The sequence below is a fragment of the Acomys minous genome, assembly GCF_964271855.1.
Source record: "Acomys minous genome assembly, chromosome: 4".
Taxonomy (NCBI): Eukaryota; Metazoa; Chordata; class Mammalia; order Rodentia; family Muridae; genus Acomys; species Acomys minous.
In genome coordinates this window covers 49,030,738-49,054,420 of record NC_140486.1, presented here as the reverse complement: position 1 = coordinate 49,054,420, position 23,683 = coordinate 49,030,738, and the positions used below count along the sequence as shown (strand labels likewise).

The 23,683-nt window shown below is 45.4% G+C and overlaps 2 protein-coding genes and 1 pseudogene across 13 annotated transcripts in view; 2 read left to right on the top strand and 1 right to left on the bottom strand.

The window, feature by feature from the left end:
* SLC4A9 (solute carrier family 4 member 9) overlaps positions 1-12,589 on the top strand; it is a 34,397-nt gene extending 21,808 nt beyond the window's left edge. Inside the window, exons 21-22 of one of the 3 annotated variants that reach the window (XR_014778927.1) lie at positions 11,769-11,964; positions 12,097-12,587. The gene's annotated coding sequence lies outside the window, so the exon portion shown is untranslated. Of the gene's footprint in view, positions 1-9,224; positions 9,565-11,768 lie in introns of those variants that run through there. The other 2 variants (XM_084780376.1, XM_084780378.1) reach the window with 2 other exon arrangements.
* Positions 1,123-16,597, bottom strand: LOC311596260 (large ribosomal subunit protein eL8-like; annotated as a pseudogene). Its single transcript, XR_014783617.1, has 3 exons — positions 16,481-16,597; positions 16,158-16,397; positions 1,123-2,001 (listed from the first exon to the last, which is right to left on the bottom strand). The product of XR_014783617.1 is annotated as a large ribosomal subunit protein eL8-like (transcript).
* Positions 16,392-23,683, top strand: part of LOC311596681 (ankyrin repeat and KH domain-containing protein 1) — a 112,335-nt gene continuing 105,043 nt past the window's right edge. For 3 of the 9 annotated variants that reach the window (XM_084780364.1, XM_084780366.1, XM_084780367.1), the window contains exon 1: positions 16,871-17,319. In XM_084780364.1, coding sequence (XP_084636490.1) covers positions 17,020-17,319 — 300 coding nt within the window. In that variant the 5' untranslated portion in view covers positions 16,871-17,019. Of the gene's footprint in view, positions 16,830-16,869; positions 17,320-23,683 lie in introns of those variants that run through there. The other 6 variants (XM_084780365.1, XM_084780363.1, XM_084780368.1 and 3 more) reach the window with 5 other exon arrangements.

Genomic DNA, 23,683 nt, shown 5'->3' with positions numbered 1-23,683 from the left:
TGCTACCATTTTCTGTCAATAAAACAGGGCCAAGAGCATGGGTTTTTAGTCTGGCGTGCTGCAAATATTAATTAATGCCTATAACATTGCTTGAAAACTTTAGATGAAAGACCTACAACTGTATATAGAGTTATTAAAGCCTCCCAAGCTCCAGGAATATCCTTCATATCGGCCATTTAAGACCTCCTCTCTAGTCTGAACTGATGAAAGGATGGTTCTCAAATTTTTGGGGGCATTAAAATCTAGGGTTAGCAGGGCATGGTGGTACACGCCTGTAATCCCAGCATTCAGAGGGGCAGAGGCAGGCAGATCTCTGTGAGTTTGAGGCCAGCCTGGTCTATAAAGCAAGTCCAGGACAGCCAGGGTACACAGGGAAACCCTGTCTTGGAAGCCCCCCATCCCCCAACCTAGGGTTACCTTTTGGATTGCTGAACTCTTCTGTGGTGCTAATTTCCCCCCAAGGTCCTAAATTCTTAGTTTTGTGTTTTTCTGTTCCTTTGTCTAGCACATCATGCTTCTTGATACTTGAATTTTTTTTTTCTTTTGCAAAAGGATCTGAGCATGTATTTGTATGTGCTGGTTGCTTTGTCAACCTGATACAAACTTAGACGTACCTGGTAGCCCTATCTATCCTGGAATTTCCTCTATAGATCAGGCTAGCTTTGAACTCAGACCCACCTGCCTCTGCCTCCCGAGTGCTGGGATTAAAGGAGTGTGCCACCACATCAGGCTTGGAAGAGGAAATCTTTTGTTGTTGTTGTTTTTGTCTTTTGAGACAGGGTTTCTCTGTGTAGACTTGGCATCCTGGACTTGCTTTTTAGACCAGGCTGGCCTTGAATTCACAGCGATACGCCTGCCTCTGCCTCCTGAGTGCTGGGATTAAAGGCGTGCATCACCACCCCCACCACTCCCCCCCCTTCCGCCCCCTCACACCCCCCTCCTCAGCCCTGGCGATTTATTTATTTATTATGTATACAATGCTCTGCCTGCATGTACACCTGCATCCCAGAAGACGGCATGAGATCTCATTATAGTTGGTTGTGAGCCACCATGTGGTTGCTGGGAATTGAACTTCTCGACTTTTGGAAGAGCAGACAGTTCTCTTAACCTCTGAGCCATCTCTCCAGGTCCCGGAAGAGGGAATCTTTTTTTTTTTTTTTAATTTTTGTAATTATATTTACGTACAAAAACTTAGCAGTGTACATTTAACCCAGGTTAGTGGTGAGTTCTTTAGCCTTTGCCTTTTCCAGCTTGGCAATGCCAGCCAGATTTAGGACTCAGGATGTTGCCTCCCCAGTGGCGACGGATCTCATCTTATTTGTTGTTGTAATTGGTCCTAATAGCTTCCACCAGCTTAGCCAGAGCACCCTTGTCTTCTGAGTTAACCTGTGTGAAGGCTACCGTGGTGCAAGTCCTCCTGTGGACCAGCCGCCCCAGCCTGACCTTTCCCTTGAGGATGCAGTAGGGAACCCCATCTTTCCACACAGGGCAGGTAGGAAGACCAGCAGCTCAATGAGGTCTACGTCATGGGCAATCACCACCAGCTGGGCCTTCTTGTTCTCCACCAAGGTGGTGACTGTACTGACCCTTGCTCGAAGGACAGGTGGTCTCTTAGTTGGTACATCCCCTTTCCCGGCAGCTTTCTTCTCAGCACGGGCCAGTAGCCTTATCTTCTGTTTTGTCTCTGGCCTGTACTTGTGGACAGGCCTAAGCAACGGGGTTTGCTGTTCAGAGCCTGGGTGAACTGGTTAATGGCGGGAGGTACTTTGAGCCGCTTATAGAGGATATAGCTCTTTGCCTCTGCAGGCTGACGTAGCGGGGCCATCTGACAAAGTGAGTGAGATCTCTTTTGGGTTGGATGCCCTGCCCGATGGCGAAGTTCTTGGGCCTCTTCTCAAACAGAGGATTGACTACCTTTTGGGCTCCCTGTTTCTTCACCACGGCGGGGGCCGGGGCTACCTTCGTCCCCTTGGCTTTCTTTCCCTTGGGTATCTTGCTGGGCTGGAGGACAGAGGAAGAGGGACTCTTAATTGAGCCAATGCCTCCATAAGATCGGCCTGTGGGTAAGTCTGTGGGTGTTTTGTCTTGATTACTGGTTGATATCACTGTGGGTGGTGGCACCCCTGGGCGGTTCTGTGAGGTATAATAAAGCAGGCTTGTAAGGAGCAAGCCAGTAAGCAGCACTCTTCTGTGGTCTGTTTCTGTTCCTGCCTCTAGGTTCCCACCTTCAGTTCCAGCCCTGACTTCCCTTAGTGACAGACTATTATCTTTTTTTTTTTTTTTGCCATGGTTAGTGAGCCTCAGTGATATCTCTTTGTGGTTTTTATTTTAATTTCCATGATATTTCATAATGATGAAGATATTTCAATGCTTCTAGGTCATTTATTTATCTTCTTTGAATGTCTTTTTTTTTCTTCTCTTTCTTGGGGGGGAGTGAGCCAGAGGGTACCTTGAATCCCAGAATGGCCTTGGACTATGCAGCAGAGGCTGGCTTTGAACTCCTGACCCTCTTACCTGCATCTCCTCAGAGCTAGGATTATAGCTGTCTGACCCCACACCTACTTTTTGCAGTGCTAGAGGTAGAATCCAGAGCCTTATACATGTTGAGTGTGTGTTCTGCCGTGTATCTCCAAACTCAGCTCACAGAGAGACTCCTACTTGAGTTTCCCAAGTGCTGGGAACACTAGGGCCTCAAAACCAGTGAGCTATTTCATGGGCAAGGGTCTTCAAACCTCTGGACATATACAGGTCATACTTTTGAGAACTGTGGTGATAAAGTTGTATGTTTATGCTAAGCCATGTCAAATATTTCTTCCCTAAGTTCCCATTTCTCTAAGGTAAGTGTATTTTGTAGATTTGAGAATTGGGCATGTGGTCCATGCTTGCAAAGGCTTGGAAGGCTGAGGTGGGGGGAGTGCTGGCAATTTGAGGTCAGCCTGGGTTACACTGAGGCCTGGGTATGCCCAGGCTGGAGAGTGAGGCCCTGTAACCAGGAACGGAATGTAAGTTGTTGCCGAAGAGTTGATAAGAGGTAACAAAGATTTCTGCTGGGTGTCTGGTGGTGTATGCCTGCAGTTCTAATACTTAGAACATAGAGGCAAGAGAGTCAGGAGTTAAGGCTAATTTGGGCTGCAGAAGTCTCTGTGAAAGCCGGGCATGGTGGCACACACCTTTAATCCCAGCACTCGGGAGGCAGAGGCAGGAGGATCGCTGTGAGTTCGAGGCCAGCCTGGTCTACAAAGTGAGTCCAGGACAGTCAAGGCTACACAGAGAAACTCTGTCTCAAAACAAACAAACAAACAAACAAAAAACCAAAAAAACAAAAAACAAAAAAAAAGAAAGAAAGAAAGAAAGAGTAGTACATACTCTTAATCACTGAGCTACCTCTGCAGTCCCCCTGGGCTATATATTTTAGGGCGATGACCCAGGTGATTTTAGAGGTTACTGTAAAACTGCCACATGTTTTATAAACAAATGTAAACAGTATATATACAGATGATGTACTGTCTTTTTAAAAACCCAAAGTAAGTCAAGGTTACACAGAGAAATCCCGTCTCGAAAAACCAAAAACCAAAAAAAACCAAACAAACAGGTGGGTCAGAACTGCAAGTCTAGCTTGGGTTACAGGAGACCCTTCCAGCAGCCTAGCGTGGATTGACTTAGTGACTTCTTTTTCTTTTAGACAAGTATATATAGAATCAGGTGATATTCTAGCTGTATCATAAGTTATTTACCATTTCCTAACTGATGGACAAATAAGGCTTTGATGAATAGTCACGTATGTATATAAACACACATATACACCCTGGCTCATATATGTTTTTGTACCACCTGTCCTCCAGAATTTAAATAGGCTTGCTAACGGGAAGGTATATGAATAAAAAATCTGAGGTGGGGCTGGAGAGATTGCTTGACGGCGGGGGGAGGGTGTTGTTAAAAGCACTGCTATTCTCTCAGAGGATCCAGGTTTGATCCCTGGAACCCACACAGTACCTCACATCTATAACTTGTTTCAGGGGATTTGATGCCTCTACTTGCCTCAGTGGGCACTGCATGCATGTGGTATACAGACTTACATGCAGGCAAAACACCCATACATGTAAAGCAAAATCTAAAAAACAAAAAACATACATACAAACAAAAAGCTCCCAAACATGGGCCAGTGAGATAGGTCAGCCATGGTGCAAGACTGAAGTCCTGAGCTCAACCCACATTAAAAATAATAGCCAGGAGGGTGGCCTGTAATCTCAGCACTCAGGGAGGCAGAGGCAAGCTGAGCTCTGTGAGTTCGAGGCCAGCCTGGTCTACAAATGGAGTCCAGGACAGCCAAGGCTACACAGAGAAACCCTGTCAACAACAACAACAGAATAATAAAATGCTGGATGCAGTAGCACATATCCATAATCCCAGTGGCGGCTGGGACAAGAGACACCATGCCTCAACACCATGGAAGAGAACTGACTTGCATAGGAACACTTGAATACACACACACACACACACACACACACACACACACACACACACACACGAAGTTAGCTATAAGATGATCTTACTAAAGACTCTATCCGTCTGCTCTAGTGCTAGTGGCACATGAGAAAAGCACTAGAGAACTTATGAGGCCAATTATTGGACAGGAGATTACAAGGCTGTAAGTAGTGGTCTAACCAGCTTTGTTTTAAATATTTCTGAGTTCTTCTGTCTGTGTAGCCTTGACTGCCCTGTACTCTCTTCTTTGTAAACGAGGCTTGAACTCAGGAACTTCCTGCCTCGCCTCCACTTTCCAAGTACCAGTAACACAGGTGTTCACAATCACACCCAGATTTCCGTTGTTGTTGTTGTTGTTGTTGTTGTTGTTGTTGTTGTGTGTGACGTGAGGGGGCAGTTAGTGGTAAGTGCTTTAACTCTCGGAGCCATCTTGCCTTCTCTCACATTTCCTCATTTAATACAGTAGTAGCATGAGTGTCAATATCTCCTGGGAAAATCTCTTAGATAACACACAGGCTCTAACTTGTCGCACCGTGTTCTGTGAGAATAAGAAGCACTTAGCAGAGTGGAGAAGCAGCAGGTCCAGGACTCCAATTTGAGGAGCAATTTTAACGTGCAGGTGAGGCCTGAGTCATTCTGCAGGCCGAGCTCTGAAACTTTTCTGGAGTGTTTGAACTTAGCTCGGTTTGCCACACCCCTCACTCATCAAGGCAGGCTTGTAAATCAGGAGACGCCTCGCAGGCGTTCACCTGGAGGGCAAAGTGACAGTGCCACCTACCAAGTGTCCTTCTTTAAAGAAATGGCCTGATGTCTACTGTGGCCCCAAGAGCATTTGCACAGAAAGCCTGGTTGAGCCACGAGTCTGGTAGAAGCTCCAGAAAAGTGGTCAGGACTCTATCTGGAACTTTTCATCTAGAAGGCCTTCTTAGACCCTGTGTTGACAATGCTGGTGGTACTGGGGAAAGAAAACTACAGTATTGGACTTTATCAGAGACTCAGAGATAAAGGTTGGTTGGTTAAAGGGAATTAGGTCACTATTACAGTGGTATAGAGAACACATGTCTAAGAAGTGGGCATGCGTTGGGTGGTGGCGGTGGTGATGTAAGCCTTTAATCCCAGCACTCGGGAGGCAGAGGCAGGCGGATCGCTGTGAGTTCAAGGCCAGCCTGGTCCACAAAGGGAGTCCAGGACAGCCAACAGAGAAACCCTGTCTCAAAGAACCAAAAAAAAGAAAAAAAAAGAAATGAAGAAGAAGAAGAAGAAGAAGAAGAAGAAGAAGAAGAAGAAGAAGAAGAAGAAGGCATACTTGTCAGTGATCTCTCAATACCTCTGTTCATAAGTTGGCAGGGGTTTTTGTTTCGTTTTAATTTTTTGATTTTTTGAGACAGGGTTTCTCTGTGTAGCCTTGGCTGTCCTGGACTTGATTTGTAGACCAGGCTGGCCTCCAACTCAGAGTGATCTGAGTGCCTCTGCCTCCTGAGTGCTGGGATTACAGGCATGCACCACCATGCCTGGCTCATGTTGGCAATTTTAAATAGAGATTCCAGAGAAAACAGCAATACTGTCCTAAGCACCTAGCATTTCATGTGAACGTTAACAATTCTGGAGAAGCTGGGCACGGTGGCACATGGCTGTAATCCTAGCACTTGGGGAGGGAGACAGGTGGATCTCTCTGAGTTCCAGGCCAGCCTGGTTTACAAAGTGAGTCTACAGAAGAGCATGAGAGTCGGATGTGGACTCAGACTCGCTACTTAGACATTTTACTTTCTATTTAAAAAAAAAAAAAAACAGAAACAAAAAACAGAGTGAGTCTAGGACAGCCAAGGCTACACAGAGAGACCTTGTCTTGAAAAAACAAAGCCAGGTGTGGTGTTGCACGCTTTTGATCCCAGCACTCTGGAGGCAGTGGCAGGAGGATCTCTGTAAATTCCAGACTAGCCTAGCCTGGTCTACAAAGCAAGTCCAGCACAGCCAAGACTACAGAGAGACCCTGTCTTGAAAACCAAAAAAGAGAGCCGGGCGTGGTGGCGCACGCCTTTAATCCCAGCACTCGGGAGGCAGAGGCAGGCGGATCACTGTGAGTTCGAGGCCAGCCTGGTCTACAAAGTGAGTCTAGGACAGTCAAGGTTACACAGAGAGACCCTGTCTCAGAAAAAAAAAAAAAGAAAACCAAAAAAGAAACAAAGAAAAAACCAACTAACCAACCAAAAAAAGGTGCTGATTCCGTATCTTCCAGGCCACAGGAACCTGTGAAGAGTGGATTCTTGTGTTGAGGTTGCTATCTAACGGCTTCCCCATTCAACAAAGTGTTTATACATTTCATACATGGGAACCCAGGCTACCACTGACCTGGGAATTGTAAAGACTAGCTAAGGAGAGCTTCTAAAGAAATCAGGTGTGGCTGCCTAAGTTGTAGTGTATAGTGTGTAAAAATACATATAAAAGGTGTTCAGAGTGGCTAGCCTCAGGCGTGCGAAGTGGGTACATGAGGCAAACACAGAGGTCTGGACTTTTCCAGGGATCCACTGATTGTAAGCTATTATATATCTGTCTGTCAGTCTGTCTGTCTGTCTACTTACCTACCTACCTACCTATCTATTTTGGGCAATGAGCATAAACCAATGAAGACTGGGTTACGCTCCTATACAGTTGCTGATACACGCTCCTCAGTGCAATGTTTGGCTTTTCCTTTACTATGTACCCATGTGGGGGAAATGTCATGGAATCGCTGCAGGTTCTCATCTCTCACTGAAAGATGCATCTTCCAGGGAAGGCAATACCCACTATATAGTCTTCAAAAATCCTGCAGGGGAGAAGTGTCTTACTCCACATTCTGCAATTTGATGTCTTTTTGAGAAGTGTTTTCTAGTTACTGTAAGGACACAGACTAGTGCTTCTGTTCAGTGGTTTCTCAGGAGTTCTTGACTTTGCATAGATAGGCTAAGTTCCTCCATCTTTACCTCCAGCTGAAGAATGTTTGTTCCCAGCCCAGGCCTGGCGGTGCATGTCTATGAGCTCAGCACTTGGGAGGCCAAGGCAAGAGAATTCCCTAAAGTTTTTAAGGCTAGAATGGGACTATGTCTCAAAAACCAAGCAAAAGAAGTAAGAAATAAAAACACCCCTGCACTCCTTTCCTAACACTGCCTCTAAGACAGTCTCATGTAGCCCAGGCTGAACATGCTGTGGAGTCAAGGATGACCTTGAACTTCTAATTCCTACCTCCCCCTCCAAGTGATAAGATCACAACCAATCCAACTATACCTGGTCTGATGAAATGCTGGGCATCAAACTCAGGATCTTGTTTATGCTAGGCTGACTCTACCAACTGAGCTACATTCCCAATCCCATATATAGTGATCTTTCTCTTACTACATTTATTGAATTTTCGGATTACTCAGTGTAATGTATTACTTACAGATAAATTGAAAACACAACTAGATAAAAGTCACTGATGGGTCGGGCCGGGCGGTGGTGGCGCACACATTTAACCCCAGCACTCGGGAGGCAGAGGCAGGCGGATCACTGTGAGTTTGAGGCCAGCCTGGTCTACAGATCGTGTTTCAGGACAGCCAGGGCTACACAGAGAAACCCTGTCTCAAAAAAAAAAAAAAAAAAAAAAAAAAAAAAGAAAGAAAGAAAGAAAGAAAGAAAGGCACTGATAGGTCAAGATGGCTTAGTGGGTAAAGGGGCTTGCTGCCAAGCCTGCTGTCCTCAGTTCAGTCTCTAGTTAGAATCCACGTGGTGAAAGGAGAGAATTTACTCCTTCACGTTGTTCTGTGTTCTGGCTTCCACATATTCCCCACCCCAGCAATGTACATACCCACTCACACACATTTAAGATAGATAGACAGAGAGACAGAGAGAAAGAGAGAGAGAGAGAGAGAGAGAGATATGGCTTAGTGGTTAAGAGCACTTGCTGCTCTAGAAAAGGACCCAAGTACTGTTCCCAGAACCCACATGTTTTGACTCACCTGTAACTCCAGCTCCAGGGAACACACACACAATGTAAATTTTTTCCAGATTTTTTATTTTTTAATTTATTCATATTACATCTCAGTGGTTATCCCATCTCTTGTCTCCTCCCATTCCTCCCTCCCTCCCATTTTCCCCTTACTCCCCTCCCCTATGACTGTGACTGAGGGGGACTTCCTCCCCCTGTATATGCTCATAGGGTATCAAGTCTTCTTGGTAGCCTGCTATCCTTCCTCTGAGTGCCACCAGGTCTCCCCATCCAGGGGACGTGGTCACACGATGTAAATTTTGTTTTGTTTTATTATTACATGTTGTTTTGGGACTGGAACTATAGTGTTACCATTTAGGGGTTCACCTGAGAGCCTGGGATGGTTTGGGACTCACTATATAGCTCAGGCTGAACTCAAGAGCCAGTGATTTAGCAGGGCGTGGTGGCACACGCCTGTAAAGCCAGCACTCTGGGAGGCAGAGGCAGGTGATTCTCTGTGAGTTAGAGACCAGCTTGGTCTACAAAGTGAGTCTAGGACAACCAAGACTACACAGAGAAACCCTGAACCCTGTCTGGAAAAACCAAAAAGACAAAAAACAAAAACAAAAACAAAAACAAAACAAAACAAAAAAAAACAAAAAACAAACAACCCACCCCACCCCTCTCCCCTGCCGCCAAAACGAAAACCCCAAACTCTCCAGTTTGGAGATTACAAGTGTGCACTTGTGTACCTCCACACTTTGGTTCATTAAATTTATTTCTTTTTTGTCCTTTTCAGGCATGGTCTTTTCCAGGTTGATCTTGAACTTGCCCCTCAGGTTTGCCTTGACCTCTGGATCTACCTGTCTTTACCTCCCAAGTGCTGAGATTACAGCTGAGCATCACTACACTGGGCTTTATTAATTAAAAAAAAAAAAAAGGCAATTGGGAGCTGGAGAGATGCTTCAATGTTTAAAAGCACTTGCTGCTCTTCCAGAGGACCCAGGCTTGTTTCCTAGCATGATCCATGGCAGGCAGCTCACAACTGCCTGTAATTCCAGCTCCAGGGATCAAGCCTCTGTCTCCTCCCCCATCCCCTTCCCCACAGACTAAAATGAAAGACAATCTGTGTGCATGTGTATCTGTGTGTGTGTGTGGGTGTGTCAGTGTTTGCTACTTTGTGGGTTTTTCTTTCTTCCACCTTTTTTCACTCCTTTTCTTCCTCCCTTTCAACCCCCTAGCACTAGATAGGAGAGAAAGGAGGACAGAGGAGAAAGGGGGCGACCTTATTGTTAGACTACTTCCTGCTGACTGGGGCAAGTTTGCTCTTTGAAGGCAGGATACCTAATTTCTTCTTCTCATTTTTTTTGCACATGACTATTTAACAAACCGAGACCACCAGCATCCAACCACCAGGCAGCAACTCATCTCTCAGGGCTCTAGCATATATACATGTATATCCTCTGAAAAGTCTCCAGAATTCCAAATGTTATAGACAATTGCAGAAACGGTCTGCAGATGGCAAAACCATGCCTCTGCTGGAGCGTGAGGCAAATCATAGTCAGCTGCTGCAAAGCAGCCCCATATCTCCACACCTGGGGTTAAAACAAAAACAAAAACATATTCTTATGATACTGTTGTGTGTGTTTTTTTTTTAAAGAAACAAAAATCTCACTACCTGGGGGCACAAACACAGCTTGGTGAGGTGTGAGGTCAGAAGGCAGCTAGTGAGAGTCAAATTCTCTCCCTCTACCATGCGCACGCGTGGGCGCGCACACACACAGAGAAACTGTCTCAAAAAACAACAAAACCAAACTAAAACAAAACTGTATATGAGTATGTGTATCGGAATGCAGTGCGCACAGAGGTCAGAGGAGACTCTTTGAAGCCTGAGTTACAGGAACTTGTGTGGCGTTTAGTATGTTGCTAAGAACTGAACCCCAGTCCTTTGGAAGAACACTAGGCCAACTCTCCTTTCCTCTTACCTTTATCTATTATTTTGAAAAATTTTTATTTTGGTGTATATCAGTTTGTGTACAGGTGTCCAAGGAGTCAGGAGAGAAAGGTGTTGGATCCGCTGGTAGCTAGCTCAATGACGTGGGTGCCAAGAACCAAACCTAGGTCTTCTGAAAGAGCAGCGACAGCCCCACCCTCACCCCACACTTAATCTTGATTTTTTTTTTTAAAGATTTATTTATTTAAGTATACAGTGTTTCACTTTCATATATGCCTGCATGCCAGAAGAGGGCACCAGATCTCACTATAGATGGTTGCGAGCCACCATGTGGTTGCTGGGAATTGAACTCAGGACTTTTGGAAGAGCAGGCAGTGCTCTTAACCTCTGAGCCATCTCTCCAGCTCCCCACCCCTTTTCTTGGTCGCTCTGTATAGCCTTGACTGTCCTGGACTTTGTAGACGAGGCTGGCCTCGTACTCACAGCAATCCGCCTGCCTCTGCCTCCCGAGCGCTGGGATTAAAGGCGTGTGCCACCACCGCCCGGCCTCCACACTTAATCTTGAGACAGGGTCTGACTATATAGTCCTTGGCTGGCATGAAACTCAATATGCAGATCAGGTCGGTCTCAAACTCAGATATCTGCTTGCCTCTGGCTCCCAATGGCTGGGATTTGAGATACACACCACCACGCCTGGCCTAAACAATTTTTGGTTTGTTTACTTTATGTGCACGAGTGCTCTGCCTATATGTATGCGTGGATTATATGCATGCCTGCTGTTCAAGGTCAGAAAAGGGGATCAGATCCTTGGAACTTGGGTTTTTTGTTTGCTTTTTTTTCCCCCCTCCCCGAGACAGGGTTTCTGTACGTAGCCCTAGCTGTTCTGAAACTTGCTCTGAAGCCAGAAATCTACCTGTCTCTATATCGCTGGGACTAAAGGCATGTGCCACCATACCCTACTTATGGATGGTTGTAAACCACCATATGTGTCCTGGGAATTGAACCCAGGTCCTCTGCAAGAGCAACTAGTGCTCTTAACTGCTGAGCCATCTCTCCAACAACAAAAACTCTTAATCACTATTATATACACAGTGGCATGGCTACATGTACACATGCACACCAGAAGAGGGCACCAGATCTCATTATAGATGGCTGTGAGCCACCATGTTGTTGCTGGGAATTGAACTCAGGACCTTGGAAGAGCAACCGAGCCGTCTCTCCAGCCCATGTCCACCTGGTTTTAATAATCTGAACTCAGGTCCTCATGTTTGTGTCAGCAAGTACTTTATCCACCTCTCCCCAGTTCACCTTCAGAATAGAATTATAAATGTTTAATGACAACATCAAAGTGAAACAACTATATTGGTTTTCTTTGCTTTCTTTTTATAGATGGGATGAAGTGTGAGCGACTGGTATGCAGAAATTCATTGTTTTGAGAAAATCCAGGGTCCACATCTAAGAACTACATGTACAAGGTGGAAAGATGGCTCAGTGGTTAGGAGAGAGAGGACCTGAGTTTGGTTCTCATACAGGGAGGCTCGCTGCTGCCTGTGGCTCCAGGGAGATCTGACACCTCTGGGTCTCTGTAAGTACTCCCACTAAACACAGACACATGTATTCCCATAACTAAAAATAATAAAACTAAATCTTTTTTAAAAACTACATGTAGTGAAAGTCCTTGTATTTATGATTTTGTTTGTCAAACTCATTTACGCAGCTGGCAGTGGAGATAACCATCATCAAGAAGGTGGCTTTGCCAGGGCACGGTTCATCTGTTCTTTCTGACATGCCGACCTCTCCAACTTCTCCTTCAAATGTGAGGAACTGCATAATTTGTGTTGGGGAGAATTTATTCAAGCTCTTCTAAGGCAGCCACCACCACTACCACCACCCAGTAGGACTGAAGAGATGGCACAGGGGATAAGAGCGCTTACGGATTTCAAAGAGGACCAAAGTTTGGCTCCCAGCACCAAGACTGAGTGGTTCACAAGTGCCTGTAACTCTAGCTCCCAGGGAACCAACTTCTCTGACCTCTGACGTCACCTGCATTGAAATGCATATACGGACCCACAGACATATAATTAAAAACAATAAAAATAAATCTCCAAAAACCCCTCATAATATGAGCACTGAGCCTCTATTATGTTTTAAGGATTCATTTTTGTGGATGGTGGTGCATGTGATCTTAGGCCTCAGGAGGCAAAGGCCAGGGGATCTCTGTGAGTTCCAGGCTAGCCAGGGTTACATAGACTCTGAGCCGGGCGTGGTGGCGCACGCCTATAATCCCAGCACTCTGGAGGCAGAGGCAGGTGGATCGCTGTGAGTTCGAGGCCAGCCTGGTCTACAAAGAGAGTTCAGAACAGCCAAGGCTACACAGAGAAACCCTGTCTTGAAGAAAAAAAAAAAAAAAAAGAAAGGAAAAACTCTGTCTCCACTTCCTTTTCAATCAAAACAAAACTAAACAAACAAAACCCCTGTAGCAATAGAGCTTACCCCCCTTTCTCTGCCTGTCTAAAAGATGGTAAAAAAGAAATGCATACTCAGACACCATATACTACTGGGGATATAGCTCAGGGGTAGAGACCTTGACTGGTATACATGAAGCCCCGTGTGAGGTCCTCAGCACCCTAAAAATACAAAACACAACAGGAAGTACTCCCTTTAGCTTTCTGTGGGACAATTTTTATTCTAATGCTCATTCTAACAAATTGACTGAGACAAGGTCATGCTATGTAGTACAGTCTGACCTTGAATTCTCAATTTTCCTGCCTTTTATTCTAATGCTCATCCTAACAAATTGACTGAGACAAGGTCATGCTATGTAGTACAGTCTGACCTTGAATTCTCAATTTTCCTGCCTGAATGGTGGAATTACAGGTGTGCACCACTACACCCAACTCAACAAACACATACACACATACACATAGGAGTGGCTAGTCTGGGCTACAGAGATCCTGTCAATAACCACAAATGAGTCAGGTGTGATGGTACAAGGATTTATTCCTAGTATTTGGAAGGTAGAAACAGGCGGATCTCTGTGAGTTTGATGCCAGCCTGGTATACATAGTGAGTTTGAGGCCAGCCTGAGTTACACAGTAAAAACAGACAAAACAGACAAAAACCCAGCCAGGCACAGGAGGTACAAGCGGCAAGATTAGAAGTTCAAGGCCAGGCTCCATTATATCGATAATTTGCAACCAGCCTGGGCTTTGTGAGACCCTGCTTCATAGAATAAAAACCAGGAGCAGTTGAGATAGCTCACTGGGTAAATGTGCTTGCCACACAGGTCTGGAAACACAAGTTGGATCCCTGACAACCGTGTAAAGGTGAAATGGAAAAACCCCACTCAACAGAGTTGTCCTCTGAGCTCCATATGAGCACTGTGGCACATGTAAACACACGCATGCAATATAAGTAAGTAATAAACAAACAAATAAAAGAGGCCTGGAGAGATGGCTCAGTGATTAAGAGTACTGGTTTTTCTTAAAGAAGAACTGGGGTTTGCTTTCTTTCTTTCTTTTTCTTTCTTTCCCCTTTTGGTTTTCAGGGTTTCTCTGTGTAGCCTTGGCTGTCCTGGACTTGCTTTGTAGATCGGGCTGGCTCAGAGATCCTCCTGCCTCTGTGCTAGAATTAAAGGCTGGGCCACCACCACTCCCAACATCCACATGGCAGCTCACAACCATCTGTAATTCCAATTCCAAGGGATCTGACACCCTCTTCTGGCCTCTGTGGGCCCCAGGCACACATGTGGTACACAGACATACATGTAGGAAAACACTTATATACATAAAGTAACACATTTAAAAATAAATAAAGGTACAAAGCTATAGTTACATGAGCTAGTCAATCATTTTGAACTATACAACAGTCACCAAAATCTAGGAAATTTAGTTTCTTAATGATAAACTACTGACAAGCGTTTCAGGAAAAGGTTCAGAGGAAACTGATTATTGCTCAATCACATTGTGCTCTGGGTTAGTTCTTGGCACTGAATGGAGAAGTATGTATTTTCCAAATGGATGGAGGCAATTAAAATACCCCTCTTTCAGTTTTCTCTTTTTCAGATTCACTACATTTGTTTAAAGACTTTAATGTAATTTACTCACGGAGTTGCATCAGAAATTATTTTTGTGCCTGTGGTAGCAATGACAAGTAAGTCCTTTGTAATGTTGCACCAGTCAATACCTGTTTTTGCCTAAGGATGTAACCAAACCAATTCTGGATAATCCAGCTTTGAAGTGGGTTGGGCAGCACTTTTTTTTTCTTCTTTTTCTTTTCTGCTTAGTTGCTTAGTTTGAGTTGTGAGCTAGTCACATATGCCTTGAATATATCGGAGGATGCAGGCTAATTAAAAGTGTACCTGTTAGTTGGGCACACCTTTAACCCCAGCACTCATGAGGCAGAGGCAGGTGGATCTCTGTGAGTTCGAGGACAGCCAAGAGAAACCCTGTAAAAAGTTATGTAAAATATCTCTCCCATTTTCTACAACTTATCTAGAAAGAGCATTTACTTAGAATATTCTCATATAATGAAACGTCAAAGTGTAAGAAATTCTAACAATAATAAAAAATGTTTGCAGAACCAAATGTTGGTATTGCAGGCATGCCTAACCATGCCCAGCACCCACCACCACAAAAAAAACAAAAACAAAAACCACCATATTTTTGACATTTTGGTTGAGCTTGGCCTTTAACGGCACAGCCATCTCTACAGCCCAATTATACTCTTTACAGAATTTTCAAAATACAATTTAATGGCAGTGGAATATTTTCTATTGCACAATTGAAATAGATAATTATATGGGCTTTAAAGAGAAAAATAACAAAGCTTCTGTTTTTAGCTAAGCTGATATCATATGTACTTCTGCTGGGTAAAAGAACATTTGTCATACAAACTTCACCAAACTCCTTTGTCTCACACACACGCTCCCCCCCCCCCCCTTTGGCTGTCCTGGACTCTCTTTGTAGATCAGGCTGGCCTCGAACTCACAGAAATCTGCCTGCCTCTGCCTCCTGAGTGCTGGGATTTTAAAATCATGAATTAGTAAGGAACCGGAACACATTTTAACCATTTTTTTTTTTTATTAATAAAGGGGCAGGGGCGGAGGAGGAAGGGAGAAAATCACGAGAGGGCGATGACTTCCTTGGTCAGAAATTGAGCTAGAATCGCTTTGGCTGGCAGAACTAAGAACTGGCAGAGAAATCTTTAAGGAAGAGGGAGGATCAATTAAGAAAAACAAACCCTCCCTATACGATGGTCACTCTGCTAAACTCTGGGTGCTACCAGCTTTAATTCATAACCACATTCCCATTTTACACCGAGTAACATCAAACGCGCCGAGCGAGGTCACTCAACAAGTAAGTGGCGGCGGCGTCCGACCAGGAATAATAGCCCGCGGAGCACGCCCTCTTGGCCGCGTCCAGCCCGGCGGTGGGATTCCACGCACCGTTCCGTCTCCCTCCGCGGGGCAGCTCCCGGGAGAAGGGACGGCGCTGTCCAGCCGCCTTCCCCGAGAGAACGCAGCCCCGGCGAGAAGGCTGCGGAGCCGCCCGCGCCGGTCCAGCACCAGGCGCGCGGGCAGGCGGGCGGGTCGAGAAGCCTCGGGGCGGCCATCGGGAGCAGCTCCCGGGGTTGCTTAAGCGGGGCGCGCTGGGCTCAGCTTGGACGGGCGGGAGGCGCCAAACACAAGCGGCCCAGCCCTTCGGGAGGCGCGCGGCCGCTCCAAAGTCCCCGATCGCTCCCAAAACAGCCGGAGGCAAACGGGTTAAGTAGCCTCACCTGTCCCAGAGGCGGCGCCCGCCGTGGTGACTGACGTCGCGGTCTTCCAACCAGGATATGGCAGGAAGATGGGGCTTCGCTGAGACTGATCGCTCCTTTTCCGCCAATCCCCGTGCAGCTACTTCCGGCCGCAGCCGCGGCGCCCGTGGGAGAGCGACAGGTGGGAGCTACTTTGCTACCTCGACGTCTCTTGCATCTTGGACGCACAAGACTCTCCAAGAGCAGGGTTAGGCTTCCTTCCTATTTTGCTACTTCTTGCGGGTTCTCACTTCAGCTCTCCTTTTAGTGAGAAATGGAAATTCCCCAGCCCCTTTTCCCGTCACCTCAGCTGGGGGCGGGATGAACAATATTCTCACAGGCCAATTGTACCACGCGACGTCCCGTGACAATACGACCGACAGTGTCGGGCGCCAATCGAGTTGCCCATTGTTAGTTTTCATTTCTGACTGACCGCGAGTGCAACTAATCCACTTTTGGGTCGCGATACGATTGTCACAGAGGCTGACCAATAGGTAGGGAAGAAGACCGGAAGTCAGCTCCGGGAGGAGTAAGAGGCGGGTGTTCACAACCGCCTAGGCCTGCGCGGGTCAACGCAGCTTGGGGGCTGCGAGCCAGCCAGCAGCGCGTGACGGAGAGCGTGAGCGACAGATCTCTTTGGCCAATGGTTTGGAGGTGCCTGGGACTTGCAACCAGTGATGAGTCTAAGGGGCGGGAGGCAGCAGGTTAGGCAGTGAGAAGTTAGTGGCGCTGCTGGGACGGGGTGGGAGGGGGGGGAAAAAGAAGGAGAAGCTTCTTCCTCCTGCTTTGCTCCTCACCTTCCCGGGATCAGCCGCGGCGGTGTCTCCGGCTCCGCGTGAGAACCATGCTGACGGACAGCGGGGGCGGCAGCACCTCCTTTGAGGAGGATTTGGACTCCGTAGCTCCGCGATCCGCCCCAGCTGGGGCCTCGGAGCCGCCTCCGCCGGGAGGGGTCGGGCTGGGAATCCGCACCGTGAGGCTCTTTGGGGAGGCTGGGCCCGCTCCGGGAGTCGGTGGCGGCGCCGGCGCCGGCGGCAGCGCGGCCGGAGGGGACGCTGCGCTGGATTTCAAGTTGGCGGCTGCCGTGCTGAGGACGGGCGGCGGAGGTGCTGCCTCCGGGAGCGACGAGGACGAGGTGTCCGAGGTATAGCTCCCCAGGACTCTTGTCTCTTTAACATTGCGGGAGACGCGAATTCTTTTGGGCCAGCAGCACCCGGCTGGTCCATCCCTCCCGTCTCCCCCGGGTGCAGTGTTCTCTGACAGCAAGTCGCCTGCCAGGGCAGCGGTGGCAGCGGTGCGGGCCTAGTGAGCGCTGGGTTTGCTCTTCGGCGCGCGTCAGGAGCGGGACGGGCTTCTGGTCGCCGTCTGTAGACCCACAATAGGGAGTTCTTTGGTCTGCGAGCTTCGCGCGGGAACCCGGACTCCGCAGGCTACCTCCCGCCCACCCCGGGCTGGAGATGGGGGAGGGCGGGGTCTTGCTAGCCAGAGTCCCTGCCCTTGGTACTGAGGGAGCCTGAGAAACTGGCAGACACGGGCTTCTCCAAAAGCCTGTCTGCGCTTCCGCCTCTGCCTTAGGTGTTGCTTTGCCTGGGCAAACAAGTAGAGCGTTCCTTACTCACTTTTTAGTTTGAGGCAGGTGAGTGAGTATTAAGTTCTCAGCTTTTACTCTGAGGGGGAAAAAAAATCACGTGACTGGCTTTGGGACGTTTTGTGGAGTTAGACAGGAAAAGGAAGTTCCAAGGCATCTGTGAGCTTCGGAATAGCTGGATCGTGAACACTGAGGTTTTTAGCCCGGGAGAGGGAGAGGCATCCTCCAGACACTCTTTTTTTGTGAAGACACGAGTTGAACTCTGGCTTTTCTTTTTAGCACATGTGCACATTTCAGGTGTGAGCGATTTAGGGTGATAGATTCTGTCTTTCGGTCTCTTAGGGAGAAGGTGCCATAAACATACACAGTTGTAGATATGTGCAGCCATACTCACATACATATGCATTTACAAGATAACTATTATTTTCTTTGGCAGTGGTCAGGATGGAGAACTGTTGTGATGTTTTAAGTGCTCAGGATTACTTTTCTTTTTAATTTGGCTATGCTTTATTGAAAGCTTTAATTACTGATATGTTAGCCTGTGAGTTGTTGTGTAGACCAGGCTGGCTGAGCTTTCTGATCTTCCGTTTGCCTTAGTGAGTGCTGGATTCCAAGTGTGCACCACCATGCCTAGCTAAGTATTTTGTTGGTCCTAGCATGCCTGGTTCATCCCTTGTGACTTTAACCTCTGGTCTTGGTGTTAAAGTACAGGAATTTCTGTGTACTAATGATCCTGGCTTGTGCATCTGAGAGGAATAAGGAGAAATTATTACAGAGTACAGTTAACAGCACTGTTTTCCCTAGATCTGAACAGGAATTTGTTTGGATTCAACATTTCACTTAGGAAAAAAGCTGTGTATGTTATCCACTCCATATTTTTGAATTTCACTGTAAGAAAATAAATTCTAAGCCAAGATGAGGGAGGAGTTTTACTTGGCTGGTTGGGAGAGCCTGTAACTCCCTTGCTTTTGGGTTTGTGGAAGGCTTTTATCCTTTCAGTGAAATTTGATGAGAGCTGAATTCAGAACACATGGATGCTTAGCCTAGGAATTAAAGTGGTGGCTAACTTCAAATTCTAAAGATTTGTTTTCTTTGTAACTTGTAAGGGAGAATCTGAAAGGTTGGCTTTATTCTAAATGTTATGGGAAGACAGTCTTCATTATTTTTAAGGTCACTTTGACATAATTGGCATCGGTGAGATTAGAGGTTACTGATTTGCTTTTATATGAGTCGTGTTTAAATTTCTTTACAGATAAAAGTACTAGCGAACTTGTAAAGTTAAATTCACACAAGATGTTAAAGCTATGGGTACAATCCATACTTTTTCTTTTCTTTCTTTTGGTTTTTCGAGACAGGGTTTCTCTGTGTAGCCTTGACTGTCCTGGACTCATTTTGTAGTCCAGGCAGGCCTCGAACTCACAGCGATCCACCTGCCTCTGCCTCCCAAGTGCTGGGATTAAAGGCGTGCGCCACCACGCCTGGCTCTTTTTTTTTTTTTTTGGAGATAAGGTCTTACTGGATAGCCCTGGATGGTCTGGAACTCAGAGATCAAAAAGCCTGCTTCTCTGCCTTTCAAGTACTGGGATTGAGTACATGAGCCACCATGCCAGCTTCATATTTTAAGCATTTTTTGGTTTTGTATATAATGGTGTTTTGCCTATATGTATGTATACCACTTTAGTGTTTGGTGCCCATGGAGTCCAGAAAAGGGTGTCATGTCCCCTGAAACTGGATTTACAGCTGATGTGATCCGTCATGTGGGTGCTAGGAGTTGAACTTGGGTCCTTTGCAAGAGCAGTCAGTGCTCTTAACCATGAGCCATCTTCCCAACCTTAGAAGACCTATTCTTTTTCTTTCTTTCTTTCTTTCTTTTTTTTTTTTTTGTTATTTTGGTTTTTTGGTTTTTTTGAGATAGGGTTTTCTCTCTGTACCCTTGGCTGTCCTGCACTCACTTTGTAGACCAGGCTGGCCTTGAACTCACAGAGATCCACCTGCCGCTGCCACCCAAGTGCTGGGATTAAACGCATGTGCCACCACACCCAGCTCAGAACACCTATTCTTATTCTTCTGTTTATTTAATACATTCTGTGCCCCCAAAATGAATTTAAGTATTGAGTATATGTATTTAGATTTTTTTTTATTTTTATTTTTTGGACAGGGTTGCACTTTGTGGGCCAGACTGGACTTGTGTGTGCTAGGCAGTCTTCTGTGTGGGCCACCACCATTTGGCTTGGCTAGCTAGCCTTCTTCCCTTCCTTTCTCTTTCTTTTAAAAAAAAAAAAAAAGCAAATAACCAAAACAACAAAACTTTAGTTTTGGAAGATCTCTGAGCTACAAGGTTTTTTGGGGGAAGAGTGTAAAGTTTGATGTGCACGCAGATTCTTAACTTTAGAGAAGGAAAAGCTGTTTTTGTGGCTTTTTTCCTTTCATAAAAGAAATTCCTGAAATATGTCATTAAGAGTAGTAGGATAAGCCAGGTGTGGTGGCGCACGCCTTTAATCCCAGGGCTCAGGATGCAGAGGCAGGCACATCGCTGTGAGTTCGAGGCCAGCCTGGACTACAAAGTGAGTCCAGGACAGACAAGGCTACACAGAAAAACCCTGTATTGAAAAACCAAAACAAACAAAACAAAAACAATAACAACAAAGAGTAGTAGGATATATAGTCTGTCTCTTTGAATGAAATGAATTATTTTGTTTAAAGAAGTTATTTAGTTTTTCTGTTTTCTTTTTCATGAGCTGTCTTTTCCTGTTATTCTGGAAGGGATAACAAGGAATATTCTCAGAAAAATACTTACCTGTAAAGTATTTGAATCTTAACAAAATCTTCATGTTCATATTTCCTACATTATTTTAGAGCCGGTAACTAGATCCCTAGAGACGAGTTAGTTGTTACATAGTTTGGGAGAGGAGGTTCTCTTCTTCTCCACGTGTGGCAGGAGAAGGAAGAGACCTAGTAATGTCTCTTGCTGGTTAACTACATCTCTAGCACTTTTTTACTTTGTAAGATTTGAGATAGGGGCTTACTAAATTGCTCAGGCTAACCTTGAACTTGCTTTTTAGCTCAGATAAGGATTAAACCTTTCTTTGTTTAAGACAGTCTCTCTGAGAAGCCCTGGCTATCCTGAGATGAATAGAGATCCACCTACCTCTGCTTCTCAGTACTGGGATTAAGGGGTGGCACATGCCACCCCACTGGACTTAAAACTTGTGATATTTCTGCATCAACCTCAATGTTAATAGGCTGATGCCCCCAGATCCAACTATTGTGTATGGTTTTAAACATGTGTGTGTGTGTGTGTGTGTGTGTGTGTGTGTGTGTGTGTGTGTGTGTTTTGTATTTCTTCAGGGCTATTGAGTCTCTTCCTTATCCATGTAAGTCACTGACTAGAGGAGTCAGAACTTGCATTGCATAATAGAGGTCAGGTTAAATTTTTCTTTTCTCCACCCTCCCCCACCCCCGAAGACAGGGTTTCTTTGTGTAGCCTTGGTTATCCTAGACTCGCTTTGTAGACCAAGCTGGCCTTGAACTCACAGGGATCCACCTGCCTTTGCCTTCTGAGTGTTGGGATTATAGGCATGCCACCACTACGCCTGGCTCAGGTTAAAAATTTCTTAGAGAGCTAGGCCCACAACTATAATCCAGTGAGTTGAGAGAATGTGTCATGAGTTAAAGGCCATCCTCAGTTTCATAGCAGGGCCAGCCTGAGCTACATGAGAACCTGTCTCAAAACAAAACCCATATAACTTAGTGTAAATTATTTTTTAAAGATTTCTTTTTATTTAAATGTATATGTGTATGTCTGTGTGCCATGTGTATGTGTGTATGTTAGAATCCCTAGAGCTGTAAGACAGCTTAGTTGTAAGCTGTCCAGTGTGGGTGCTGGGATTTAACTCAAGTCTTCTGTAATATTATTCTGTGCTCTTAACCACTGAGCCATTTCTCCTTACAAACCAGTACAGAGGCCAGATGAGGATGTCAGACCTCCTTAGGACTGGAGTTACAGATAGTTGTGGACTACCATGTAGGTTCTGGGAATTACCCAGATCTCTAGAAGAGAAGTCAGTCTTCTTAACCACTGAAGTACCTTTCCAGCTTACAAACCATTTGTTTGTTTGAGACAGGTCTCAGTATGTAGCTCTGGCTGTCCTGGCACTCGCTATATAGACTAGGCTGGCCTTAAATGTAACAGAGATCTCCCTCTGCCTCTGCCTGCTGAGATCAAAGGCGTGCAGCACTATTCCCAGTTACAAACCAGTTTTGTTTTTTTAATGTACATTGGTGTTTTATCTGCATGTATTATGTCTGTGTGAGGGTGTCAGTTTTTGTAGTTAGAGACAGTTGGGAGCTTCCATGTGGGTACTGGGATTTGAACCCTAGTCCTCTGGAAGAGCAGTCTGTGCTCTTAACCGCTGAGCAATTTCTCCAGGTCTACAAACCAGTTTTGTTTGTTTGTTTGTGTTGGAATTAAAGGCATGCACCACCACTGCCTGGCTACAAACCAGTTTTTAAGTATGGATTTTAAAGTGATACCTTTCCCCTTTCAGCAGGTTAAAAGAAAAAAAAAATTCCTAAAGGACTTTTTGTTTCATTTTTTTGCTTTTGGTCTTTTCTTTTTAAAGTTTTGTTTATTTATTATGTATACAACATCCTGGCTGCATGTATGCCCGCCAGAAGAGAGCACCAGATCTCATTATAGATGGATATGAGCTACCATCTGGTTTCTGGGAATTGAACTCAGGACTTCTGGAAAAGCAGTCAGTGCTCTTAACCCTCTGAGCCATCTCTCCAGCCCCTGTTTTAGATTTTTCAAGACAGGGTTCCTCTTTGTTATCTTGGCTGTCCTGAACTCGCTTCGTAGATCAGGCTGACCTCAAACTCACAGTTATCCGCCTGCCACTCTCCTAAGTGCTGAGGTTAAAGGCGTGCGCCACCATGCCCACCTCCTAAAGGACTTTTTTAGATTGGCAATTTTTAAAATTTTCTATCATGAGTCTCCATATATACTATATGTGAATAATATGTGACATCTTTTAAAATTATAAAAATGCTGGGTGTGGTGGTACACACATGCACCTTTAATCCCAGGCAGACAAATTTCTGAGTTCAAAGTCAGCCTGGTCTATACACCATACATGAGTTTCAGTCCAGCCAGGGCTACATAGGGAAACCCTATTGGAGGTGTATGGATTACTACAAAGTTATGGGGCTTAGGGTATAGCTCAATGATAGGATAGAATTCTTGTCTAATATGTATGAATCTCTGGGTTTAATCTCCATTACAGGGGACAAAGATAAAAATTATTATAAAACTAGGCTCATGAAGAACAATTCAACAGTGTAGATAGAAAAAGATACTATAGAAAGTAAAAGTTTTTCCCACCTCAGCTCTCATTCTTCAAGGTAGCCAATAATCTTTTTCTTTTAATAAACTTATATTAGATTGATAGGTTCTTTAAAGTATGTGCCATATTTGCAATTATGTAAAAGCACAAAGATATTGAATATGGTCCTGAAAATTATAGCAGAAGCTACATAGGGATTTTTTTTTCCTCTTTCTCTGAAAATTACTTTTAGATTCAAAAGCACAAGCTGGAGAGGTAGGTCTGAAGTTAAGAGTCAGAAGCACAGAGTTGGTTTTTCATCCAGTGACAAGAGACCTAGTTAATTTCTTTTATAGTTATGTTATATATTACAGAGCAGGGTTTTTCAGTAGCATGCGCTGGCATTTTGAGCCAGACAATTCTTTGTTGGGAGGGCATCTGTATCTATCCACTAGATGCCAGTGGAAACCACCTAATTGAGATAGACCCAAGTTCTTCAGACATTCATATGATGCCCCCTGGGAACAAAGTCACTCTTGGTTGAGAATCACTGGTTTAGAGGCCACTCTTGACAGGGATGACAGTTCTGTCATGAA